The sequence below is a fragment of the Neopsephotus bourkii genome, unplaced genomic scaffold, assembly GCF_033783945.1.
Source record: "Neopsephotus bourkii isolate Nb327-2 ecotype Australia unplaced genomic scaffold, CSIRO-AGI_Nbou_v1 NB_234, whole genome shotgun sequence".
In the NCBI taxonomy this organism is placed as follows: Eukaryota; Metazoa; Chordata; class Aves; order Psittaciformes; family Psittacidae; genus Neopsephotus; species Neopsephotus bourkii.
Genome location: NW_026900744.1, coordinates 15,911,298 through 15,934,355, shown reverse-complemented (window position 1 = coordinate 15,934,355; position 23,058 = coordinate 15,911,298). Strand labels below are relative to the sequence as shown.

At 44.4% G+C, this 23,058-nt stretch overlaps 1 protein-coding gene across 1 annotated transcript; it reads left to right on the top strand.

Moving 5' to 3' along the window:
* The first annotated feature begins 1,782 nt into the window (after nt 1-1,782).
* TMCO1 (transmembrane and coiled-coil domains 1) lies at nt 1,783-22,283 on the top strand. The gene is made up of 7 exons (XM_061345589.1): nt 1,783-1,946; nt 3,372-3,449; nt 6,907-6,966; nt 11,282-11,328; nt 11,918-11,985; nt 16,588-16,732; nt 21,928-22,283. The coding sequence occupies exons 1-7, from the start codon at nt 1,877-1,879 to the stop codon at nt 22,024-22,026; spliced, it is 567 nt and encodes a 188-aa protein (XP_061201573.1). The 5' UTR covers nt 1,783-1,876; the 3' UTR covers nt 22,027-22,283.
* The last annotated feature ends 775 nt before the right edge of the window (nt 22,284-23,058 follow it).

The following is a 23,058-nucleotide window of genomic DNA, read 5'->3' as shown; positions in this document are numbered from 1 at the left end:
CACAGCCAAGTGCATGAGGTGGTGCACCGCAAGATACATAACATTATCATGGGTCCTGCCACATCATTAATTGTTAATATCTTCCTGCTGCATGCACTAAACTGAAATAGAAACTGAAAAGGGGGAATGTCTTTAAGCTGAAAGAGGATAGACTAGACACTAGGATGAAATTCTTGACTACGAGGGTGGTGAGACACTGGTACAGGTTTGCCAGAGAAGCTGTGGATGCCCCGTTCCTGGCACTGTTCATGGCCAGGTTGGACAGAGACTAGAGCAACCTGGTCTAGTGAAAGATGTCCCTGCCCATGGCAGGGGGGTTGGAACTAGATGATCTTAAGGTCCCTTCCAACCCAAACCATTCTATGATGATTCTGTGATAACAATCCTTAATTTCGTCCCTGTCTCCCTGATGTCTCCACTCTCACTGGACTCCTGTTGCGTATGACCAGGTTCTGCTCTCCGTTCTCCCCCAATGCTGCAGGAAACCACCAGGGTCTAGAGGCAGTGCCAGGATTTTCTTGTGGCACAGAGGGTTCTTAGCTGCCACTTTCAGTGATGGCCTGACTCATTGCACAACCACCTGCACGTATGGCTTTTGTGTTTCCTTATATGCAAATCCCACCAGGGTTTGTTTGCCGTCTCATCTCACATCCTCACTTATTACTTGCTGCTGCCTTCTCTGAACTATGTTTTGTCACCCTCTTTCTGAATGGAGTGTTTAATTTAAAGGCAATGGCAGGGCTTTTTACCTTATTTTCCACCCAGCTTTGCATATCTGCATCACTCTTCATTGACAGCAAATTTCTGTTACACAAGGACAGGCACAAACCCGCCTTTTCCCTGTCTGCACTGTTTCCTTTTCTGTATTTTTGCTTTCTAGGTCTCCTTGCCCCATTACAACTTGTGGATTTGGTCTAGTTCTGCTGCTCCAGGTGCAACCGCCAGAACCTTGACAAAAGTCAATTAGTCTCTTTGCTAAATCCGTGCCATTATTTCATTGTCCTTGCTACTGTTCTTCTTAGTCTCATCCCATATGTGAGTATTTTACACATGCACAGAAAGATAAGATTTACTTTCCTAATTCCAGCCCTTTGAATCATTAACACAGTACTCTGCTGCTGACTGTTGGAGCACAGGAGCCAGCACTGAATCCTGGAAAAGGGCAGCAACCCTATTTGTAAATATCTGATCCCAGAAAATACCTCCTGCTGCTGTGTGCTAACGGGATATTCATGCCATTCCCAAATTAAGCCTGGGTGCAACTTCAGAAACCAGGAAAGGCTGCTCTAAGCCAACCCCTTTGTGACTGTGAGGAGTGTGCTCATGAAAAACAGGTGCCTCACACATCTTACACTGGAAACAACCTTGGAGCAGCTCAGGAGGACCTGTACGGAGCATCACTGCCCGGCAAGACACGGGGAGGGCTGTGCTGGCAGAAGGAACCCCACTGCAGACCCAGCGCTAGGCCCGGGCACCTAGACTCAGAGGGTGCTGGGACAGGAGGCCGGCTACCTCGGCTGCGATGACAGCATCTGGTCCCTCCGCCACTTTCCATGAAGCGCCGTGTCCGGGGGCACCCACCCGAACCCATGACAGCAGGAGGCCGCCCCCATCGAGGCGAGCGGAGGCGCGGCGCCCCGCCACCGCCACCGCCGCCACCATCAAAAGCCTGCAGCGCCTGGTGGCACTTTCCCCGCCCCTCGCTCTTCCCGCGCTTCCCTCCCAAAGCGGTGTCGACCAACCGGCGGCGGCTCCGGAAGCGCTAGCACTAGCTTCCGCCCGTTGCTGGGCGACCTGTCCCAGCAGCTTCCGGGTGGCGGGGTCCATTTCCGGGAGCTCGGTGGCGTTATTGGGGTAGGGGGGTGGTGGTATCATCATGAGCACCATGTTTGCTGATACTCTCCTCATCGTTTTCATCTCTGTGTGTACCGCGCTGCTGGCCGAGGGTGAGTGCTGGGCCGCCGTGGAGCGGGCTGCGGCCTCGCTTGCTCAGCAGGCTGATGGGGACTGTCCTGGCTGGGCTCTGGTGGGGCGGAGGGCCCTGTCGGCGGGAGGCCCGAGCGGCTTGGGGCAGCCGGGAGGGGACTGGGAGGAGGCTGCTGCTCCTCGCTTGAGTCGCGCCGCTCCTGAGCACTGGGAGCGAGCGGCTTAAAGGCCGGAACGGAACAGAAAGGAAGGGAGACCGTATGTAGGGAAAGGAAGAGGGCTGTGAGAGTGTGCAAGAGGTTCGGTTATTCAGGACCGGGGGCTTGGTGATTGGAGATGGCAGTGAATAACTTCAACAAAGCCGACCTGTGATGAAGAGCAGTGAGAATTGGGTTTGTTTCCTCTAGGAGGAGGAAGGCAAGGAGAGGATGAATTAACAGTTCTTAGTGTGCCTGAAAGAGGACAATGGTGATTTTCTGTAGCTGTCGTGGGAAGGATGTGAAAAAATTGTCTGAGCTTGCAATGATGGTGACTTAGTCTGCTTGAAAAGGCTTTTTAAATGGTAGGGTATTGAAATAGGTGCAGCTTTTTAAGGATGTGTTGCATAGGTACTTTTTGGGGTAATCAAAGTCAGAGGCTGCTCTCTCTTTCAGGCACTGAGCTATATCACTATATCTCCTTCATCCCAGAGCTGCAAGACACTATCTTTAGGCATTCAAGGGCAGGGAAAGTCCCAGGTGAAATATGATACTTGCTTTTTTAGGAACTCTACTGCATTGCATTTGGGTTAGATGGTGTACACATCCTTTGCTTTTCACAGGATAAAGATGTGTCCACCTCAAGTGGCTCAGAAGCTTCTCTGCAGCTGGTGATCCCTGGGACTCAGCAGCACAGCCCTGTTGGCATTTTTTTTTTACCACTGCTTCTGCACTTGTGATACAACTTACTTTGATCATGTTTGAGTGCAAGGATTTTGACTGTAGAATCTCTTGAGGTCTGTTTAGCTTAATATCCGTTTGCCTTTTCAAAAGGTGATACTGCTAACAAGCAGGTCCTGGTAGGAGGGGGAATTAATCCTTAGGCCTTAATTAGGTGCTATGAAAATGCAGAACAGAAAGATGTTTACTGCCTTAATCAACTCCTGATTTTAAAGTGAGTAACAGCTGGTAAATATGAGCATGAAGAAACTGAATAAGTCCCAAGGAACAACAGTGCTCAGCAAGATAGCTGTTAACATCTAAGGACATTTATTTTATGGGCATCGTTGCTACATGGAACTTGAGAAGGGGATTTGAAAGAAGGTGATGATACAGCTTGCTGCATTATAATGTGGTTTTGTAGATGTCATGTAGATATGACGTATTTTTTGCCTATATATTTGCAAACTTGTATTCCTGTTATTGCAAGAGGTCTTTATTTAGTAACTTGCAGAGTATTTGTTTCAGGTATAACTTGGGTGCTGGTGTATCGCACAGACAAATACAAGAGATTAAAGGCTGAAGTGGAAAAACAGAGCAAAAAATGTAAGTGCACTAGAGAACGTCTTGCTGCTCCTGTTACATTTTGCTTTAGAAGATATAAAGTTGATTAATCGAGTATGTGCTCTGAGAAATACCTGTTGCTTTTTCTGTTGAGTGACAGAACTTTCTTCAGCTTGGTTTTCAGAGCAGCCTATTTCTACACGTTACACAAATCTGTACTGAGGGGACATATTTCTGTACTTAATTGTCTTTTGTTGGAGGGGAGGTTAGTATAAAGACCTGTGGTATTGTCTGAATTGCCCCTCTTAATGGAGGACAAGAGGGAGTAAGAGATCAATACTGGCATCTTCTTTTCTGAACAAGTAGCCAGTGTTTGTGTGAGCGAGGTGTCCCTGCCCATGGCAGGGGGGTTGGAACTTGATGATCTTAGTGTCCTTTCCAACCCTAACTATTCTATAATTCTATGTAGGTTCCTTTAGAAGCTTGAGATCAGTTCAGAGATGCAGTTTCTGCTTTTCAAGGGCAGTTGAGAATTTGAGATCTGAGGTAAGAAAGTACCAGGGTTGAATAATGAATACGATGAGAGGAAAGCATTGTACGTAAAGACAGAAAGTGATGATTAATGGGGGAGAATGAGTAAAGACAAAGCCATGATAGACAGGTTTGGGCTATCAGCTGATATAAAAATAAATTATTCTAGTGTAAACTGGAAACAGATAGAATTGAATAGGAAGAAAGTCTCAGGCTGCTTCCATAGAGAAGAGATCTGGGAGTGGTTGAACAAAGAAGGTAGGAAGGGGCAGAGGGAATTGAGGATGAGCAATCAGAAGATATGCCTCGGATATTGAGAGTAATGGTAAACAGGAGGGTCTGAATGTGGAGTGTTTCAATTGACCTGATTGTATCAGAAGCCAAGGAACAGAGAAGAAATCCGGCTGACCTTTCAAACTCAACTGCACACACCCTACACGAGTTGCAGCACACAACTGGGGCTAAACCTGGGCTGGGGTTATCTTAAAAGTATTTCGCCATGGTGTCAGTGTGCTTAGTGCAGGAGAGAACATATCATCAAAGCATGCTTTTTCCAGTCTAGCTTATCCAGCCTTCCCCTGGGCAAAATAAACCAAGGAATTGAAGTATAGTTATGCTTGTATCACAGCTGCTAAATTAGGGCCTTTTGTCATCACAGCAGTCTCAATGGGGGTTGCGTCTCTGTCTCACTTTATTCCCACTTGGCTGACAAAAATATGTAGGTTAGAATTGGACCCAGAAGAGCAAGTTAGAGAAGTAATTGAAACCCAGCTGAAAACTTTGAGTTAATGTCCTTGTGTGGTTTTGCTGTGGAACTCTGAAAGCTGTTAGCAGGGCTTGCTCTCTAGGGCTTAATGGTTGCTGTAAGAGTTTAGTGTTTTGTTTTTATAGCTCTCCTGATACCTAACTATAATCTATGAAGAGAAAGATGTGAGATTCCTGCATCTCAATTAGTTTCTAACATCCTTCTTTGATTTTCCCACCCCAAATAAAAAAAAAAGGCAAAGCTGTAATAAGGAGTCACTAAAAATGCATTGTTTGTTTTGTGTTTGTTTTTTTTTTTCCTTCCTCTCCTATGCTAAGGACAGCTGGCTGACCTGATGGCTTACAGACAAAGTGAAAAGTAGACTACTTGAGCCACACCTTTCAGCTGTTATCTAACACATCTGAAACAGGAAAAAACACATCTGAGATCTTTAAGCTCTCCCATGAGAGTCCCAGCAGTCCTTAGGATTGCAAAAACAAATGGGCCAAGTAGTGTGCTGGAGCAGAGGTTATTAATCGCGGTTCTTGGTTTCATCTCATCCTGTCCCCTCACTTCTGTTGAGAGTCACAGTATTGTCTGAAACTGCTGTGGAGGCCTTAGTAAGCATTCTGGGGTAGATGCAGTAAATTTGCAAGGCTGAAGGCTACCTCTGGAATTGCTGCTGTGTTGTGTATGTTCCCAGGGATAGGTTTGTGAGACTGCCTGACAGTTACTTGTTCTGCTCTAACCGTAAGGGAATTAGGGCTGTAGAATTCCTCGGGGTTGTCTGAAGTGAAGCTTTGGTCTACAGGAGCCCTTTCATTAGCGCTGAGAGTAGATAGGCCTGAAAAGAGTCAGTGTTCTTCAGTAGTGTTTAGAGTGGAGGCCATGGGTTTATGTGGGCTAGGGTTGGGTCAGACTGATCACGATTCCCCAGTAGGATCTGGAAAAAACAAGGTTTTGGAGAGAGCGCTCTGTAAGCACTGGGTGTGCTGTGTCATCTGGCACCTCTCTCTGGCATTCTCTCTGAGCAGACTTACCTGTTTTTTCCACTTGTGCTAGTCTGTCCATCGGAGATACGCTTGTTCTTTGGAAAGGCCAATTGTGTCTTACTACATTACCATGGAAGAGGTGATTTTTAGGTAACTTGTCTGGGCTACTGTGGTTTTCTTAGCAGTTGTGACTGACTCAGACATTTCTGAAGGCAGCGCTACAAATCCTTGTGTGACTTAGAAGGTTGTCTTATTTAACCTGTGCTTAGAAATAAAGTCTAGCAGATCTGTGCTGAGCTAGTACTCCATATGGGAGAAGAGTCCTAGTGCTGAGGTCTCTAAGCTGATTCTGTGAGCTAACAAGGAGCCAGGTCTACTTAATAGAATAGATATGGTACATATACACAGAGTAAAAAGGGGCTGTTATCTGTTGCTAGACCATGGTAATGCTTTATCATCGTCACATCTTGTAGTACTCTTGTAATAGCTCTTGTAATGTCTCTTATTTCCTGGAAAAGCTCTTGCTGTCAGCAGAGCATTTGCAGGTGAGGAGCCCATTTACTGTGTTATGTGTCCACTATGCTGTCTTTATGTTAGGCTTTTTTGCTGCAGTGGTAGTCATTTACTGATGCTTTGTGAGTGTCTGATTCAGGGTTTTAGTAAGTTTGAGCTTAATCTTCTGCTTTAAAATATCGGAAATGCTTCAGTACTAATTAATTGAAGAATGGTGAGGCTGAGTCTGACTTACTTGGACAGCATCTCCCCTGAGAATGCCTGCTTGTGAAGAAGGGATGTATAAGAACAGAGTCTTTCCTGTATTCTGCTTCCCACTGCAGATAATCGCTAGCAGAGCTTGCCACAAAGCTCTTTTCATTAGACTTGCTGAATCAAAAGTACTGTCTAGTATTAATGACAAATCAGCAAGGGTCATTTGAGCCAAATTTGTCTCCAGACTGCTCAGTTAACAATGTAGTGGGCTCTTGACAGAGTTTATAATAATCCCTTTAAATGTTCTGGTATCTCATCCAGTGCTTTGAAATGTTGTTATTAAGTGTTTGGTGGGGTCAGCCTTGACGGTTTATAAATTGTTGATAATAAATATGTTTTTAGTCTTGCCCACCTTTGTTTTGTGCCCCTGTTATCTAAAGCAATAAAATACTTAGGTGTATTGAAAAGGAGGGGTGTTATCCTCACACAGAAATGACAGTGTATCTTTCTTTTCCCATGGCAGTGGAAAAGAAGAAGGAAACAATAACTGAATCAGCAGGCCGACAGCAGAAAAAGAAAATAGGTAAGACTGGGAGAGGAGTGTGGTGCCCCAGGAGTAGGGGAAGGTTGAAAAACTTCATGGAACTGATTATCCTTTCCTTTCTTTCAAAACTGTTTATTTAAAGTGATACTAAAGCCAGTTTGTGGCCCGATGACTGGAATATGAACATTTTTGCCTTACCCTTTCAAGACAGGAGACATCTAGCCTCCTGATGGTGTTAATCAGATGCAGAGAAGGGCAACATCACTGAGAGGAGCAGCATTTCTTGCTCAGCTGGTTGCCTTTCTCTCCAGTTTGAGTCCTTATATCCATGATTATTACTAACTTCTGTTGTCAGAGCTCTGCTGCAGTGCACTGTCAGTTTGCAACAGCTACATGACTGTATGAGTGTGACTTTTGAATCTTTATTTCTTTTCTCATTTGAGCACTTCACAGCTGAAGGTGTTTGCATGATGCCTGCAACTGCACTAGATTTATTGCAAGTTTGATAATTTTGCTCAATTTTAGGTAGTGATTTATTTTTGGGTTTTGTTGTTTGTTGTTGTGTGGGTTTTTTTCCACTGTAAATAAATCTAAGTCTTTTGGGGTTAAGGTAACTCTTAAGTACTGAACTACACAAGAATAACATCATAGATGTTTAATGGGTGTGAGCTTCAGAAGGTTCTATTATCTAGAGGTCTCTAAAGTAAAACGTGCAGCAAAGCTCGGTTAAGTTATTACAGAAATCATGGTAGGAACTCTTCTGAGAGCTCCTGGGAGTTGGTTTCCTCATTCTTCTGTAGCACTAGGTAGCTGGATTAGCCATTTGATCTGTACACAGCTTGGGAATAATTATAAACATATCTTCAAACAGTTCTTCCTAGGTATAAAACCTGTTATCATTAGAATCCTTAAGGGACAGGAGCCAAAATTCTTCCTCTTGTGCATTTTCAGTTAATCTTGAATAATCTCTGCATGAGATGAATACCACTTGGTGGATATGCACCTTTGCAATGTTATGTGCTGTTCTTAGGTATGGTCACTTTTGAATGTGTGGAAATGACTTTTTTTGTAGGGCACCATCCAAGCTCTGTTCCTAGCACAGAATATTTTACTTGTGTTTGGACTAAACTAATAAACAGAATCTGAGGAATTCAGATAGTCCACTTTTTTTTTTTTGACACTGAAATAATCTTGTTTTGCAAATGAAAAACAAAGCACAAAGGGACTAACAACAGAACTTAGGAAATGACCACTGATTCTGCTTGCTGTGATGTTGCTGGCCAAGCCTGAGATACTGAGGCTGTTTTTTGCAAGTGCTGTATAACTTCAGTGTCTCATTTGTTTTCAGGCAAAGCTGAATTTGTAGTGTTTCTGAAAAATAAGGCACTAAATGTCAAGCTGGACTTTCAGAAAAAGACTCTTACAGCTGTTAAATGGTTTGGAAATACCTGATCCCTGTAATTTACTGGATGTCAAATCATCCTGTAAGATGTAGCATTGTTGTAACAGCAAGTTTACTTGTGCTGGAGTTCCTTTAAATTCTACCATTCTAGGTTTAAAAAAAGTAAAAAAGAGCTGAGGCTGTACAGTTAAGTTACAGCCATGCCTCAACTTGCCATCTGTTCTGTGCACAGAATATGGCAGGAGGCGTGTGTATGATGTTACTTGATTGCGTAAGGGATGAATCATGCATATGGACAAGGAGGTATGGTGAAAGTTGCATGGGAAAGCTTAATTTGGTGTTCCCTACTTATCAAACTTATTTTTAAGTGTGAAATGAACCAACTTCAGTCATGTTGTGTCCAAATCACCTTTTACACTGCTGGAACAAGACACCTTTAACATCATGGTGCAGCCTTCTGTCATTTCAGCTGAAGGAGTGTGTTTATTAGCTTAAACTTTGCCACTCTTTTTTGCATCCATGTGCCCCTAGAAGAAAAGACAGTGATATTCCCAGCAGTCCAGGAGTGCTGGGTAGACAGCAAAACAAAAACCAAGTTAAAAAAATCCAGCACCCCACCCACCAAAAAAAAAACAACACCCCAAAACCCAAGCTGGCAAATAAGGTTATTGCTGAATCCGTGTAACCTGGTTGTTTGTGTTCTAATGAGCAGAATAAGGCAGGTTTGGACTCTAGGGTGATGCTTTTTGACCCACTCTTCTTTCTCTGTGCCTCTACCCAGCTCTATAGCAAAGTACTTAAAGGCTGCTTATGTACGACTTGGGGAGAAAGGTGGTAGGACACCTGGAGCCTGTTTGTTTAGAACTTGTAGAAATGGGTGAGAAACATATCAACTATATTGGGAGACGATGGCTGTATTCTTTCCCTGTGTAACCTTTAACCCATCTAAACAGATGGTTAGTTATGTAGTGGGGCATGTGGGGGAGCAAGTATTGTTGCCAAAAGTGATTCCTAAAGAGCTGGCCTGCAGTTGCTGAAGTGTCCCAGAACAAAACTCTCCACCTGGATCAGGAAGCAGGTGTCTGGAAAGTTCCTGCCAGAGTGGATGGTATGTAGCTAGGAGCAATTGAAAATAGGAATGAGGATTCTAAGAAATTGAGTAGGGATGTTGCTTTTTTCATAACACTTACTAGGCATCCACGTATTTAGCAGGGGCTTGAAAGATAACTGAACTGGGCTGTGGGCCTCTTGTCCTGTGGATCCCTACTGAAGTTGCAGTACAACTTGCATGCTGGATAGCCCTTGGCAGTCCTTCTGCATTCCCCTTCTCATTATTCACACTGTTCTTCATTGTCCACATGCCTACTGTCAGTTAGGTATTGCTTCTAAGCCCTGGCTGCCCCTCTGGATCCTCAGTTTGAGAGGAGCACAGGGCACAAGGGATCATAGAATCATAGAATAGTGAGGGTTGGAAAGGACCTTAAGATCATCAAGTTCCAACCCCCTTGCCATGGGCAGGGACACCTCACACTAAACCGTGTCACTCAAGGCTCTGTCCAACCTGGCCCTGAACACTGCCAGGAATGGAGGATTCACAACTTCCCTGGGCAGCCTATTCCAGTGCCTCACCGCCTTCACAGGAAAGAATTTCTTCCTTATATCCAATCTAAACTTCCCCTGTTTAAGTTTTAAACCGTTACCCCTTGTCCTGTCACTACAGTCCCTAACGAAGAGTCCATCCCCAGCATCCCTGTAGGCCCCCTTCAGATACCGGAAAGCTGCTATGAGGTCTCCATGCAGCCTTCTCTTCTCCAGGCTGAACAGCCCCAACTTTCTCAGCCTGTCTTCATACAGGAGGTGCTCCAGTCCCCTGATCGTCCTCGTGGCCCTCCTCTGGACTTGTTGCAACAGTTCCATGTCCTTTTTATGTTGAGGATACCAGAACTGTACGCAATACTTCAAGTGAGGTCTCATGAGAGCAGAGGGGCAGGATCACCTCCTTTGACCTGCTGGTCACACTCCTTTTGATGCAGCCCAGGGTATGGTTGGCTTTCTGGGCTGCAAATGCACACTGAAGCCGGCTCATGTTCATTTTCTTATCAGCCAACACCCCCAAGTCCCTTTCTGCAGGGCTGTTCTGAATCTCTTCTCTGCCCAACCTGTAGCTGTGCCTGGGATTGCTTTGACCCAGGTGTAGGACCTTGCACTTGGATGATGGTAACATGGGACAAGAAGGGTAACAGATGGTAGATAATGGAGCAGTCCTCCATCAAGGCACATGGAAAATGCCCTCTTAGAAAACTGGGCATTGTTGAAGCTTCTGGTGACTTAAGGACAGACTAGATTTCCAAAGTAGTGTTTCAAAGTATTCTCTGCAAAACCAGTAATACACACATTACTGAAATTCGTGTAGAAATATCTTTTTTGATAATCTTCTAGGTGTGACAAGGGGTTGAAAAGTCATTACTAAGACCAGGAGGATGTTAGTGTTGCTGAGGCGTGGCTTCCAGCTCTGTGTGTTTTCCAAAATGAAGTACTTTATATAATGTATTTATAATGCTGAGTCTGGTGTGCAGCGAATTGAGACTGCTCTTTTTCAGAAATGTGATATAGAATCACTGTCTCTGTTTTCAGGCAACATTGTTCATGCTGCTGTGTTGGTTGAGTTAGCAAATTTGACCTGCGGTTCATTTCTTTCAAAAGTGCTGAATCTATGATTCTGGCCACTGCCTTCTCTTTTGTGGCTGCTTTGCTGCATGTGTCTGTGGTGGAGAAGCAGTTGGCTATGTCCAGTTCTTCAGTTCTACTGTTTGACATAGGAAGCTGGAGTTAGTTTTGGAAGCGTTGTTTGTTTGGCGAGCCAGAAAGGTTGAGTCTTCCTGGAAATGAAAACACTCTGTTTTCTGAGTTGGTAAAATTGATTGTAAGTGTTTGGTGGTTTTCTTTTTCCAGAGAGACAAGAAGAAAAACTGAAGAATAACAACAGAGACTTGTCAATGGTAAGACAATTAAAGCAAGTTCTCAACTGCTGAAGATTTCGGTGAGCTTTCCAACAGAAAGACTTTATTCAGTTGGCAGACATAGCAGCTTGTGCTCCTGAAAAGTTCTTCTGGATTGCTTTCTAATAGCTGCAGGTTTTCATATGAGCCTCTGAGTTCTCACCAGTTATTCCTTGATCTCATGCCCAACCTTAGCGATGTTCACCTTTAAAAGTCTCCATGATGCTTTTGAAGTAGAATTAATTTTCTCTTTTAAGTTTTGTCTTCATAATAGTCCCCTGCTGATTGGCTGTATAGGCTTAAGGAAAAAGAACAACCTGTGGAAGGTTACAGGACAATTCTTGAGCACTTTTTTTTCTCCTGAAGCAGCTCTTCACATCAGTGGTCCATTCTGGCTGCCTTTGTACCCAGCTGTTGACCAAACTTCTCTTGGAAGTTCTCCAGTCACTTTTACAATCACTCTGGCCTTCTGTGTCATGTTTTCTTTCTGTATTCCAGTGGTGCTGTACAAAGCCTATTCTTAAGGGTATGAGCTCATAATCCCTCAGTGTAGGACTGTTTTGATTATTTCTGACCTTTCTGCTTGCAGGTTCGGATGAAATCCATGTTTGCCATTGGCTTCTGCTTCACTGCCTTGATGGGAATGTTTAATTCCATGTAAGTATCAACTTTCTGGATTTTTCTTCAGTTTTCATAGTGAATCTACCTTCCCTCTGTCACCTGACGTGTTACACTGATAGAGTTCATCCAAGAAACATAACTAAACTGTGTAAAATGGATCAGTATTTCATAAGAAGATGCAGTTCTTTTGCCGCCCACACAGGCATTCTGCTCAACAGGGAACACTGCATGCTGGATGCAATCATAGAATCATAGAACAGTTAGGGTTGGAAAGGACCTTAAGATCATCAAGTTTCAATCCCCCCACCATGGGCAATAACACCTCACATTAAACCATATCACCCAAGGCTTCATCCAGCCTGGCCTTGAACGCTGCCAGGGATGGAGCATTCACAGCCTCCCTGGGCAACCTGTTCAAGTGCCTCACCACCCTAAGAGGAAAGAATTTCCTCCTTATATCCAATCTAAACTTCCCATGTTTAAGTTTGAACCCGTTACCCCTTGTCCTATCACTACAGTCCCTAATGAAGAGTCCCTCCCCAGCGTCCCTGTAGGCCCCCTTCAGATACTGGAAGGCTGCTATGAGGTCTCCATGCAGCCTTCTCTTCTCCAGGCTGAACAGCCCCAACTTTCTCAGCCTGTCTTCATACAGGAGGTGCTCCAGTCCCCGGATCATCCTCATGGCCCTCCTCTGGACTTGTTCCAACAGTTCCATGTCCTTTTTATGTTGAGGATACCAGAACTGTACGCAGTACTCCAAGTGAGGTCTCACGAGAGCAGAGTAGAGGGGCAGGATCACCTCCTTCGACCTGCTGGTCACACTCCTTTTGATGCAGCCCAGGATACGGTTGGCTTTCTGGGCTGTGAGTGCACGCTGCCGTCCCATGTTCATTTTCTCATTGACCAGCATCCCCAAGTCCTTCTCTGCAGGGCTGCTCTGAATCTCTTCTCTGCCCAGCCTGTAGCTGTGCCTGGGATTGCTCTGACCCAGGTGTAGGACCTTGCGCTTGTCATGGTTAAACTTCATGAGGCTGGCATCAGCCCACCTCACAAGCGTGTCAAGGCCCCTCTGGATGGCAATCCTTCCCTCCAGCGTATCAACCGAACCGCACAGCTTGGTGTCATTGCCAAAGTTGCTGAGGGCGCACTCAATCCCACTGTCTGTGTCAGCGACGAAGATGTTAAACAAGACCGGTCCCAACATAGATCCCCGAGGGATTAGATCTAGACAAAACTCTTAACGTCCTTTCTTTGTGGGAACATCTTGTTTAGGGCAACTTTGGTAAATGTCAGGTAAGCAGCTGCAGGTGTCAGCTTTTTTGGCTTTGCTGTAATAGTGGAAGTGAAGAATGCTCTCGCAAGAAAAAACTGGGTCGGCTCCCTTGCACTCAGAAGTGAGCTGTAATCGTAGAATTCATTGTTGTTGTACTTAAGGTGATCAGTCAAGATAGTAACATGTTCAGGCATGGGCTCTAATCTTCTTTTGCTTTAAAAATGACCTGGGGTGGGTCTAGTATAAAAACAAAACCCCAAAATCCCACAACAACAAAAACCTCTGACCCCCCCAAAAAAACAGAAAACGCCCCAAAAACCACCCCTCCCCAAAAAATCCAAACAAACCCAAACAACTAAGCAAAGACAAAAATGCCCAAACTGGTTTGCATGTGTATAGACAGCTTTGTTTGAGATATGCAAAACTGAGGGACTGCTTGACTTTCTAAACTTGGTTCGGTTTTGAAATGCAGGCTTCCCATTGTCTGATAAATCTGAAGGTGACATGAATATAATAATTATAATCTTTGGAAAGCTATTTAATATCTGGGCAGTATACTTGTCCTGTCAACAGTAATTTATGTTCTTCGGCACCAAAATCTTTGGCCTTTGGGCTGGCAATCCACAGGATACAGTCAATTGTTATTTTATTGCAGATCAGCAGGTGGGTAAATTGAAAACAGGGGGTAACGTAATAACAAAAGTGGACTCTATTCAGTTGTGTGGACTCTATTTGGCTGAGTCAGGCTTCAGCATTTAGCATTCTCTGGAATGTTGTGAAACTGAGCAGAGAACACAGCACTAAAGGACTTCAACATTTGGGTACAGTCTTGAGTCATTGATGTCTCATTTCACTGCACCCATAAGCAGGGATAGAGGTGCATTGTGAGTCATATGCCCAGCAACATAGCATGTGGGGGAGACAGGGATTTATAGTGCAGCACCTGAGATCTGCAAGTGTTTCCCTAGCTATTTGGGTGCAACACAAACACCAGCAGTGCTTCTGCCCCTGAAACAGACTTTAAAAAAAGCTCTAAAAAACCCCTCACCCTACTCTGCACACTTTCCTGGACCAGAAGGAGGCAGTTCAGAGTATGCTACGACTGACAAGTGGGACAGGGTTATAAGTTCATTAAGAGGAGTAGTTAATTTACAAAGGAATTGAATTTGGTTAAATCCTGTGTGGCTCCTCCTTCTGTAGATACTAACCTAAAAATCACTTTGCTGGTTTCTTCTCTTTTAGGTCCACAAAGTTTACTTGTCTTGTTCTTCTTTTTGAGGATTCCTACCTACAGAGACCATGAGTTTAGACAAAAAATTGACGAAGCTTTTGGGTGTATCTTTCCTTTAACTGTTTAGGGGGAACTCGAACATGAACAGGAGTATTCAGAGACAGCAGTGATTGTTCAGATTGAAATAGCTTTCTTGCTAACAGCTGAGGCTATTGAATTAAAATCTAAGCATGTGGTTCTCTGGCCTTTGGGGCTAGATAGTTACATTTCTGCTCCTGGTCTCAGTCCAAGGTAGTGTATTTGTATCTGCATGACATCTTTGGTGGGTTGTGTCTGCACTGTCTGAAGCAGATAGAATGGTTTCATGGAGCTGGTTCTCACATACTGCCATTGTCTTGACAAAGCATAAAGAGCAGCTGCTTGTCTCAGGAGGAGAGTACTTTAATTATGAATTCAGTAGGCTCTCAGCTTCCACTGCCAGTCATTCATGGAGGTGCTGTGGGTGTGGTATGAAAAAGAGGAAAAGGATGGCTGACACCTGCAGTGGCTGTACCCTCGTTTGCTTGCCTCTCCTGTTCTTGAATGAGTTCATTTCTCTGGGGGACAAAAAGGGTTGGAATCACATGGAAGTAGCATGGTGCTGCCCTTTGGACAAGTGCTGTGCAGACGCTGCTACCCTGTGGCTAGGCATCTCACCTTTGCCAAGTATTAGCCAAAATGGAAATTACTGTGATGACTGCCTCTCTTTCTTAGGGTGCCAATAGTAATAGGGCAGCAGAGTGGACCATGCTGAAAGGATATATAAATGTCAAGAAGGCTGGTTTAAACCTGAAGTGCAAGATACTGAAAATGAGCAGCTGAATAATTGTTGTGGCTTAAAAGGTATATTAAGGCAGTGAGAGCTGTAGTGGTAGTGGCCTCCAAGCAAGTGGGATTTCTTCTGAAAAGAAATCGGCTTCTGTGTGTTTCAGTTTTTTCTTGTCAGAAACTTCTTAATGCAATCAATTCTTTGTCTTACTCTAGGAGTTGTGCATTTCATAACTGTGGAAACCTGCTGGAATTGAAAGCAGGTACCTCGGGTGCTACTGCTGAAATACTTGTCATTCTCACAGCAGGAATAACGCAGAATTTTAAGCCACTGGGGGGATGTTACAGGGAGATAAACATCCGTTCCTGGCTCTTCTGCCAAACTGCCTGTGAGATGTAAACAAAGTTGGTGTGTGTTTGAGCTGTAGCTGTGTGAGTGCATCTCCACAGGAAAGAAGGCTCATTTAGGATATCTTGAAACAAGAAACACCTGTTAGAAAATCAGCACATGCAGAGGAAATAACATCCAAATATGCACATGCTGATGGGGCATCATACGCATTTACTTCAAAAGATTGGGTCTGGGTTAGGAGAAATCTTTGGAACTGGCCAGAATTCATACTCTGTCTGATGTCCTGGAATGTGGACCTGGAGGAGTTCCAGGAACAGGACAGGCCACTTGGAATATGCGATATTATCCTGCCTCTGCACTGTCTTTATCTTCAGAGCTAATGCAGAGAAAACTATGGGTGTTAAAAATCATTCTGTTGATGGCTCTCTTAAGCATCTTTCTTGTGCCAAGAAGTACAGTTCCTCTAGGAAAGGAAAAGGTGCCTTTGTCTTGCAGTCTGCTTATAAAAAGTGCTCTTGCTTAAAGCAAAGAATCTGTTGCCTTGCAGTGAGTGCAATACAGCGGGGTGTTAGTCATCCATCTTTTATTCAAGTTCTGGGAAGTGATCTGGACTGGTAATAAAATGCATCATTAAACTGCAGAACACCCAGTAAGAGTTTATGAACCATCTTGTCCACCTGATCACTTAAATCACTTTGAAACACTGGGTAATCCAAAACTGTTACTGAGTGAAGCCTGCTTAGCCTGTGGATGAATGGGTGTGGGGGGCTTTGTGAGAGAGGTGTTTTTTTTTAACTTACTTATATGCTTATATATGGTGTATATAAAGGAGGTCTGGAGAAGGCAGCATGGCTTTTTAGCCTTCCATGTGATCTTGTCTGCTCTGGTGGCCTTTTGAAGAAGCTCACTCACTCTTTCTATAGCCAAAGGCTCTTCTACTGTGCCCAGTTTTGATTCAGTGCTCTTTTTTTCCAGATTTGATGGCCGAGTGGTGGCAAAGCTTCCATTTATTCCCCTCTCATACATCCAGGGTCTCTCCCACCGCAACCTTCTGGGTGAAGATTACACTGACTGTTCCTTCATCTTCCTGTACATTCTTTGTACAATGTCAATCAGACAGGTGAGTACATTGCTATGTCTAGTGCATGCAGGGAAAGCACATCTCAATCCATAAAGAGGAGTCTATTACTACTGTTCAGTTTTGCATGTATAGCTTTTGATCTGTTTTGGATTTCTGTGTTTGTTTGTTCTTATGCTTCATATCCGAAGCAATTTTAGGTTGGAATCAAAACCAGCCACTATCCTGGACTAGTGTGAAAGACTTGACTGGAGGTTTACACCAGGGCGCTAGGACAATGGGTTCCTTCCTTGTGTGTGTTTGTAATTGAACTTTGCAGATTACCATACCAAGAGATTGTCTCTATGAGCAGACAATCTAAGAACTGCTTCTTAGTAATGATGACTTTTACAGTAATGTGGGAAAAGAGAAGTGTAGCATCTTTAGGGGGAAATTCCTTTGTGGCTTGAGGTTCTGTAAAGGTTAAATCAATCCACAAAGCTGCTGGGAAAGTGAGTAGAGTTAAACCTGTTGTTTTGGGTTTGTCCTTCCTGTTTTTGCTGATTGCCTGATTTTTTATTTTTATTTTTTTTCTTCCCCCAGAGTCTTAAGAACTTTACCTTTGGTGTCAAGGCTTTCCCAGTGCTAGGAGTCTGGGATGATAAGCCAAGGAAGAGTAGGTTATACATAGCTCTCCACCAAAGCTAGTTAGTCCTATCTTTTCAAAAGAGCAGCATCAGTGAGATAAGGGAGGTGCCTGCTCAGGAAGGTTCCTGAGCAACTTAAGTGACATAATGGCCAGTGAGGGCAAGTGGATCTTCTCATTGCAACTGGATGTTTACTTTGTTTTCCAAACTTCCCCAGAGTGCTGGGGATAAGCTACTAGGTTCTGGGGACTGGAGAATGCTGGTGAAACCAGCTGAAAATTAGCTGGTTTTCTGTATTTATATTTTCTTTTTTCTTTGATTCACTTCCTGAGTTCTTGCTGCTTTTCTCCTTGACTGACTTGTTGCTTTTCCTCAGAGGGTAACAAGGGACTTTGAAAAGCTTAAAGGAGATACGTAGGGGGAAGTGACATGTTATGCCAGCTGCTAAGAGAAGTTTGGATGAGCTTGATGGAGCAGCTTGATACTAGAAAGTTTATTTAGTCGCAAAGTGCATACTAGTGAACATAGGTATGGGGTGGTTGTTTTGAAATTAATCTCTGCCTGGTCCTATGCAAATCAGATAACAAATCATAGAATAGTTGATGTTGGAAGGGTCACCTAGAGATCATCTGGCTCACACCTCACTCCAAGCAGGGACTAGCTTCGGAGTACTAAAGGCCAGGAACTTCCTCATCTGGTTGCTGCAAGGCAAATACCGTTTCACTTCCTAGTGGGAGTGCGAGTGAAGGGAGCAGTGTTTGCTGCTTTGAAAGTAATCGGACTTCTTTAGTTCATGGGATCATCTTCCTGAATTTCTGGGAAGCTGTGGTCTGATGCTGTTCCTTCAGGCAATCTAGTCTGGTACTGCTCTGTGTTACCTGTTAGTGGAAAGACCCTTCTTTGCAATGTTGCAGATTATTATATGAAGCTAGCACTGTCAGCAAGACTTTTCTGCACCCTCTGGGTTGGTCAGGGAACTCCCTTGCTGAAATCCCCCATGGATTTTTTTCTGTGTGTGTCCGTCCAAAAATGTAATTCCTGTGGTTAGTTCTAGTCCTGGGCATTTCCTGATGTTTCCTATTGTCAAATCTGTAGATGGCATGAACTGAGTGCTGATCCAGTCTGGCTCTGGGCAGAAACGCCAAGCTGTTTGCAGTGGGTTGGGCTTTCAAGAGAAATTCCAGGAAAAAGTTGCCCTTGTGCTTTAGAGTTCATGTGCCTGGTCCTGTGAAGGATAGAAGTTACTTTATTGCTTTGGAGAAGGGTGGTTTTGCTCTGAAGTGTTAGACTGCAGTCTTAGTAGTGCTGCCTTATCTGTGTGATCATGGCTAACAAACCTACCGTTCTCCAGCTGCTGGGGCAACTGGGTTTCTTCCTGCTACATGGAGGAAGGGCAGAGAGCAGCCACAGTTTGCGCAAAAGGGAAGAACTGAAGCTGTGATAGCTGGCATCTGCTCTTGTCTTAATTACTATATGACAGAACTTGGGTGATAACAGCATTGGGAAGAGGACTTTAAAGGGGTGTGAGAGGCCAGGGGAGAGGGGAAGAGAGTAATCAAGGGCTTTAAAATGGTTCCAAAGACTTGCTTTTGATGTTTTTGATGACTTAAAGGCTGAAAGCTTTGTGACCCTTTGTGTTTCACTGTGTGGAAAAGGAGAAATCACAAGTGCTCAGCTTTGAAACAGGTGTTAGCCCAAGGGAGGAGAACTGATCTGGGAGCTAGTGTCTGGCTTGATGCTGCTGACACAAGAGAAGGAGTGGACATGTACTTAAAGTCAGGGAACAGGTTGTGAACAAGCTAAGGAGACCATATATTCTTCAGGCTTTCCTTAATTCTTGGAGCTGCCTGTGAAAGGATTAAGGGCAGAGAAGAGAGACGTACCTTTGGAGCTCAGAAGTAGAGGAACTCGTGTGTGTGGGGGGGGATTGTCTGGAAGAAAATTCAGGGGAGTACATGAGGGTAGGGAGATTAACTGGACTGTGATTAAAATTACATTAGTGGAATGGGCAGTAGCAGCATCAGGCAGTCTCTTCATGCAGTCCTCAGGCATGTGGGGGTGATAAACTCTTCAAACACTGACTGGGAAGCTTGCTGCCTGTGACCTCGCCAGCATCTCCTGAAATAGTCAACTTGCAGTGAGTAACTTCCTTTGCACTGTTCCCAGCTCTCCCTGGCACGTAAATCCTGTCCCCTAGTTCCTCCTGCCTTCCTGTTTGGAGAGAGGAGGGTTGCTGGGAGAGGTCCTCCAAGGGTCCTTGAGCTATTGGGTTTCAGCTGGGAAAGGCTATTGCTTGGCTGTGTGAGAGGCATAATGTCAGGGTTATATCCTCTGTCCCTCCTTCTGTTTCTGAGCTCCCAGCTTTTACCTGTGCTGTTTGTGAAGGGGGATATGTTGCTGTTCCTTAGGCATTTGCTGGTCTTCATTTCCTTTTCACACATGCCTGAATTGTAGATTAGGCTGCTTCTCTCTGAATGTGTTCCCAGTGGGGATCCAGCAATTATTCCTGCTGCCAGGAGTGCACTTTCCCACATGGTCCGATCTTGCGGCAGGGAGACAGTTGCTGCCTTGCTTTTGAGGCCCTTCTGGGTTTTGAGACAAAATCAGAAGCAGCTCCTGTCCTTGCAGTCATTTGAGGAAAGATCAGAAGAACTTAGATGAGGAATTTGGACCCTTAAGTCTTGCAGTCTTCACTCCCTGTTCCTGAAGGTGATGGCCTTGTTTGTGTTGAAAGAAGAATCTACACAATGCCTTATGCAACATGGCCCACAGATTTCTTCTGGACCTTGACTCAGCCCTGGTGTTTCCAGTTGTGTAGACTTCAGGACTGCTGACTTGTAAAACTTGCTTTGCAACTGGTGCAGGAGCCTAGCTGTCTTCCACAGCAAGGAGACAACTATGGAAGGATAATGCTGGAGACTGTGGTCTTGAATCTTGTGGACAGACAAGCTGTCATTTCTCTTTCTCATGGAACTGTTCAAGCAGATGTATTAAACTTTTTAGCACTACAGTTCTCTTCTCTCTTGATACTTAAAGGAGCATGGAGGAGGCAGTGCACACTTCCTTTCTTCCATGGATGCTCTTCTAGGATCAAAAGTGTTCTCCACAAGTGAGGCACTACAAACCTGGTAGGATCCTGATCCTGTCTGCTGCTGACTCTGCAGCACCCTCTGGTGTTGCTGGCTCTGTCTTTCAGCTGCTTTTGGTTTCTCCTTTCTGTCCATCTCTCGAGTAAGTTAGCTCCGAGTAGAGGAACCACACGAAGGAGTCTCCCACAGCTAAATGCTGTAATATATATTCAGTTGCTGAATATCAACCAGTGGCTGATTGATGTATGCCATGGACTAGACCTGATGTAATTCTTTTGTAAAGTAAGTGTTCCCCTCCCCTCCTTTACTTTCATGCTTGTATGTGGACTGAAACCTTCCTTTCCATAGTCTCTACTGGGAACAATTCCTGGTTTTGGTTGGTTAGCTGGTTTATTTAGTTTGTTCTCCTTCCATGACTGAAAAGTTAAAGACTCTATGACCCTGCTGTCTGACTTATCCTGACTGTTATTTTTGAGATGACACTAGCCAGGACTCAGCTGGTGACATGAGGGGGGCACAGTTGTTTTCTTCTTTCTCTTGCATGAGATTTTGCCATCTTGCCAGCACTGCATGAGCAGCATCTTGAGCTGTAGTTACTTATATGAAGGATGATACTGAAAAAACTTTTAGCTCTTTATATTTTGCAACAGTGTAACTACAAAAAGAATTTCACAAAAAGGGAGAAAAAATCAAATTTAAATCTCTTGTGAATTTTTAGTTGATGCCTGCTGCTTAGTTCTTTCCTTGTTGTTTTCCACTGAAACACCCTGTTCAGATGCAGATGAGGTCATCTTAATAGTCAGGTTTTGGGTTTTGCTACGTATGCCCTGTTACGCTGCATGTCTCCACTGAACTATTGTTCAGTTTGCATCACTAGCATTCATATTAGTTCTGTGTCTAAGCTCCTGACTTAAACTTGGCACATGCTCTGGTTGCCATGTTGCTGACCCACATTCTGTCTGCATTAGGAGAGAGCCTTCCTCACCAGCTTGCAGACCCTCAGGCTCTGATGGCTGCTATCAACAGTGTTTTCTGGAACTTGTGAAAACTGAAAGCTGATTTGGTTCTGTCTGTGGGCAGATGTTGGGAGCCTGTTCCTGTGTGTACACTGCAGTTAAGTTGCAAAGATAACTGTTGTAGGTTCATTTTAAACCAACCCATATGCAAAGACATGAACAAGGTATCTGCCAACTGACTGTGGTGTGTAGCTGAAGGTAGAAAAGAACAGTCATCCAAAATACAGATTTAATGATCAGAAGGCAGTTGTTGAGGTGGGGTAGAGTGGCCCAGCTCTAACTGTAGCTGTTGTGGATGATGGCTGTCTGACTCTGTGCCAACCTTTTTTGCATACATAGGGATAGAGGTCCAATATATGTATTAGCCAGATTGATAAGGCTGCATGGTAAAGAACCTGAATCTCTTGAAACTAGTGGCAAGCTGTATTTGTGAGAGTTGGGATTTCTGCTTTGCCTCCTTTATCACGGTCTGACACCATCCTGTTCTTCTGCTCTTGTTTTTGCAGAACATCCAGAAGATGCTCGGTCTTGCTCCTTCCCGGGCTGCCACCAAGCAAGCAGGGGGCTTCCTTGGCCCACCACCTCAGGCAGGAAAGTTCTCCTAAAGCACAGTTAACAACCTTCATAGAAGGTCTGACCAGTGCACAAGACTGCCTTTGGGAGGTAACAAGATGGGATCCTGTGCCAGGCTTCACAGGTCCGAAACCAGCCTATGCAGTATTGGCCACAGTCTTGGAAACATCTTCCATCTGGAGTATTCTACCAGCAGTTGTTTGCTTATCAAACCAAGAAGGTTCTCAGAAGATGACTTGACCTTTTCTTTCTGGTGTTTCTGAGGAAATAAATGGCATGGGCATGTTTATTTAGATGTCTCTTAATTGTGTGGTAGGACAAGTAGAAATACATTGATTTAGTGCAGTTGATTTAGTTCACAGCATGGAATTCAACTTTGTTGGCAAGAGTGACATGGTTGCAAAGTAGACAGTTTGGAAAATTTGGAATGATCATGCTGTGAAGTGACTCTCTTGTCTTAGCCATACCGGCTACAGTCCTGTGAAGCAGGGAGCTGGACAAGTAGGTGTGCCCTTCACAAAGCTTCCATCGTGGAGGGTGAGGTATTTTTTTTGTTGGCTTAGGTGACTGCAGGCAGCAGAACCTGCCCTGGTGCCAGCTGCTCTTGGAGATGCAGGTATTTCTGGATGTACTGTCTGCATGTGTCTTCCTGGCACAGTACAGCCCCACAGCATCTTTCGTGGTGTTCGGTGGCTTCTGTAAAAGTTGCTTACTTAGGCAGAATCCGTTCAATTACAGAAATAAACCTGACCTGCAAACTTGAGCGAACTGTTAAATTATGTCAGCACCATCCACTGCTACTCAACTCTTTATTGCCTAAGTGGTTATCACAGCAGTGTTTTTGCTCATGCTCCTTTACTGCTAAACAGACTGATGATCAGTACATCTCTTAAAAAGCTTCACTCTTGGGCCAGGAAGTTCTCCACACTGTCTCCTGCTTCACCATATAACTGTCTGGATCAATCTTGTTAGCTGGAACCTGCTCACCTTGTTTAAAAAGGGTGAATAAATCTTAGTGTGACTGAAGTTAGGCTGTAACCTGAGGGGCTATTGATTTTCTTGCT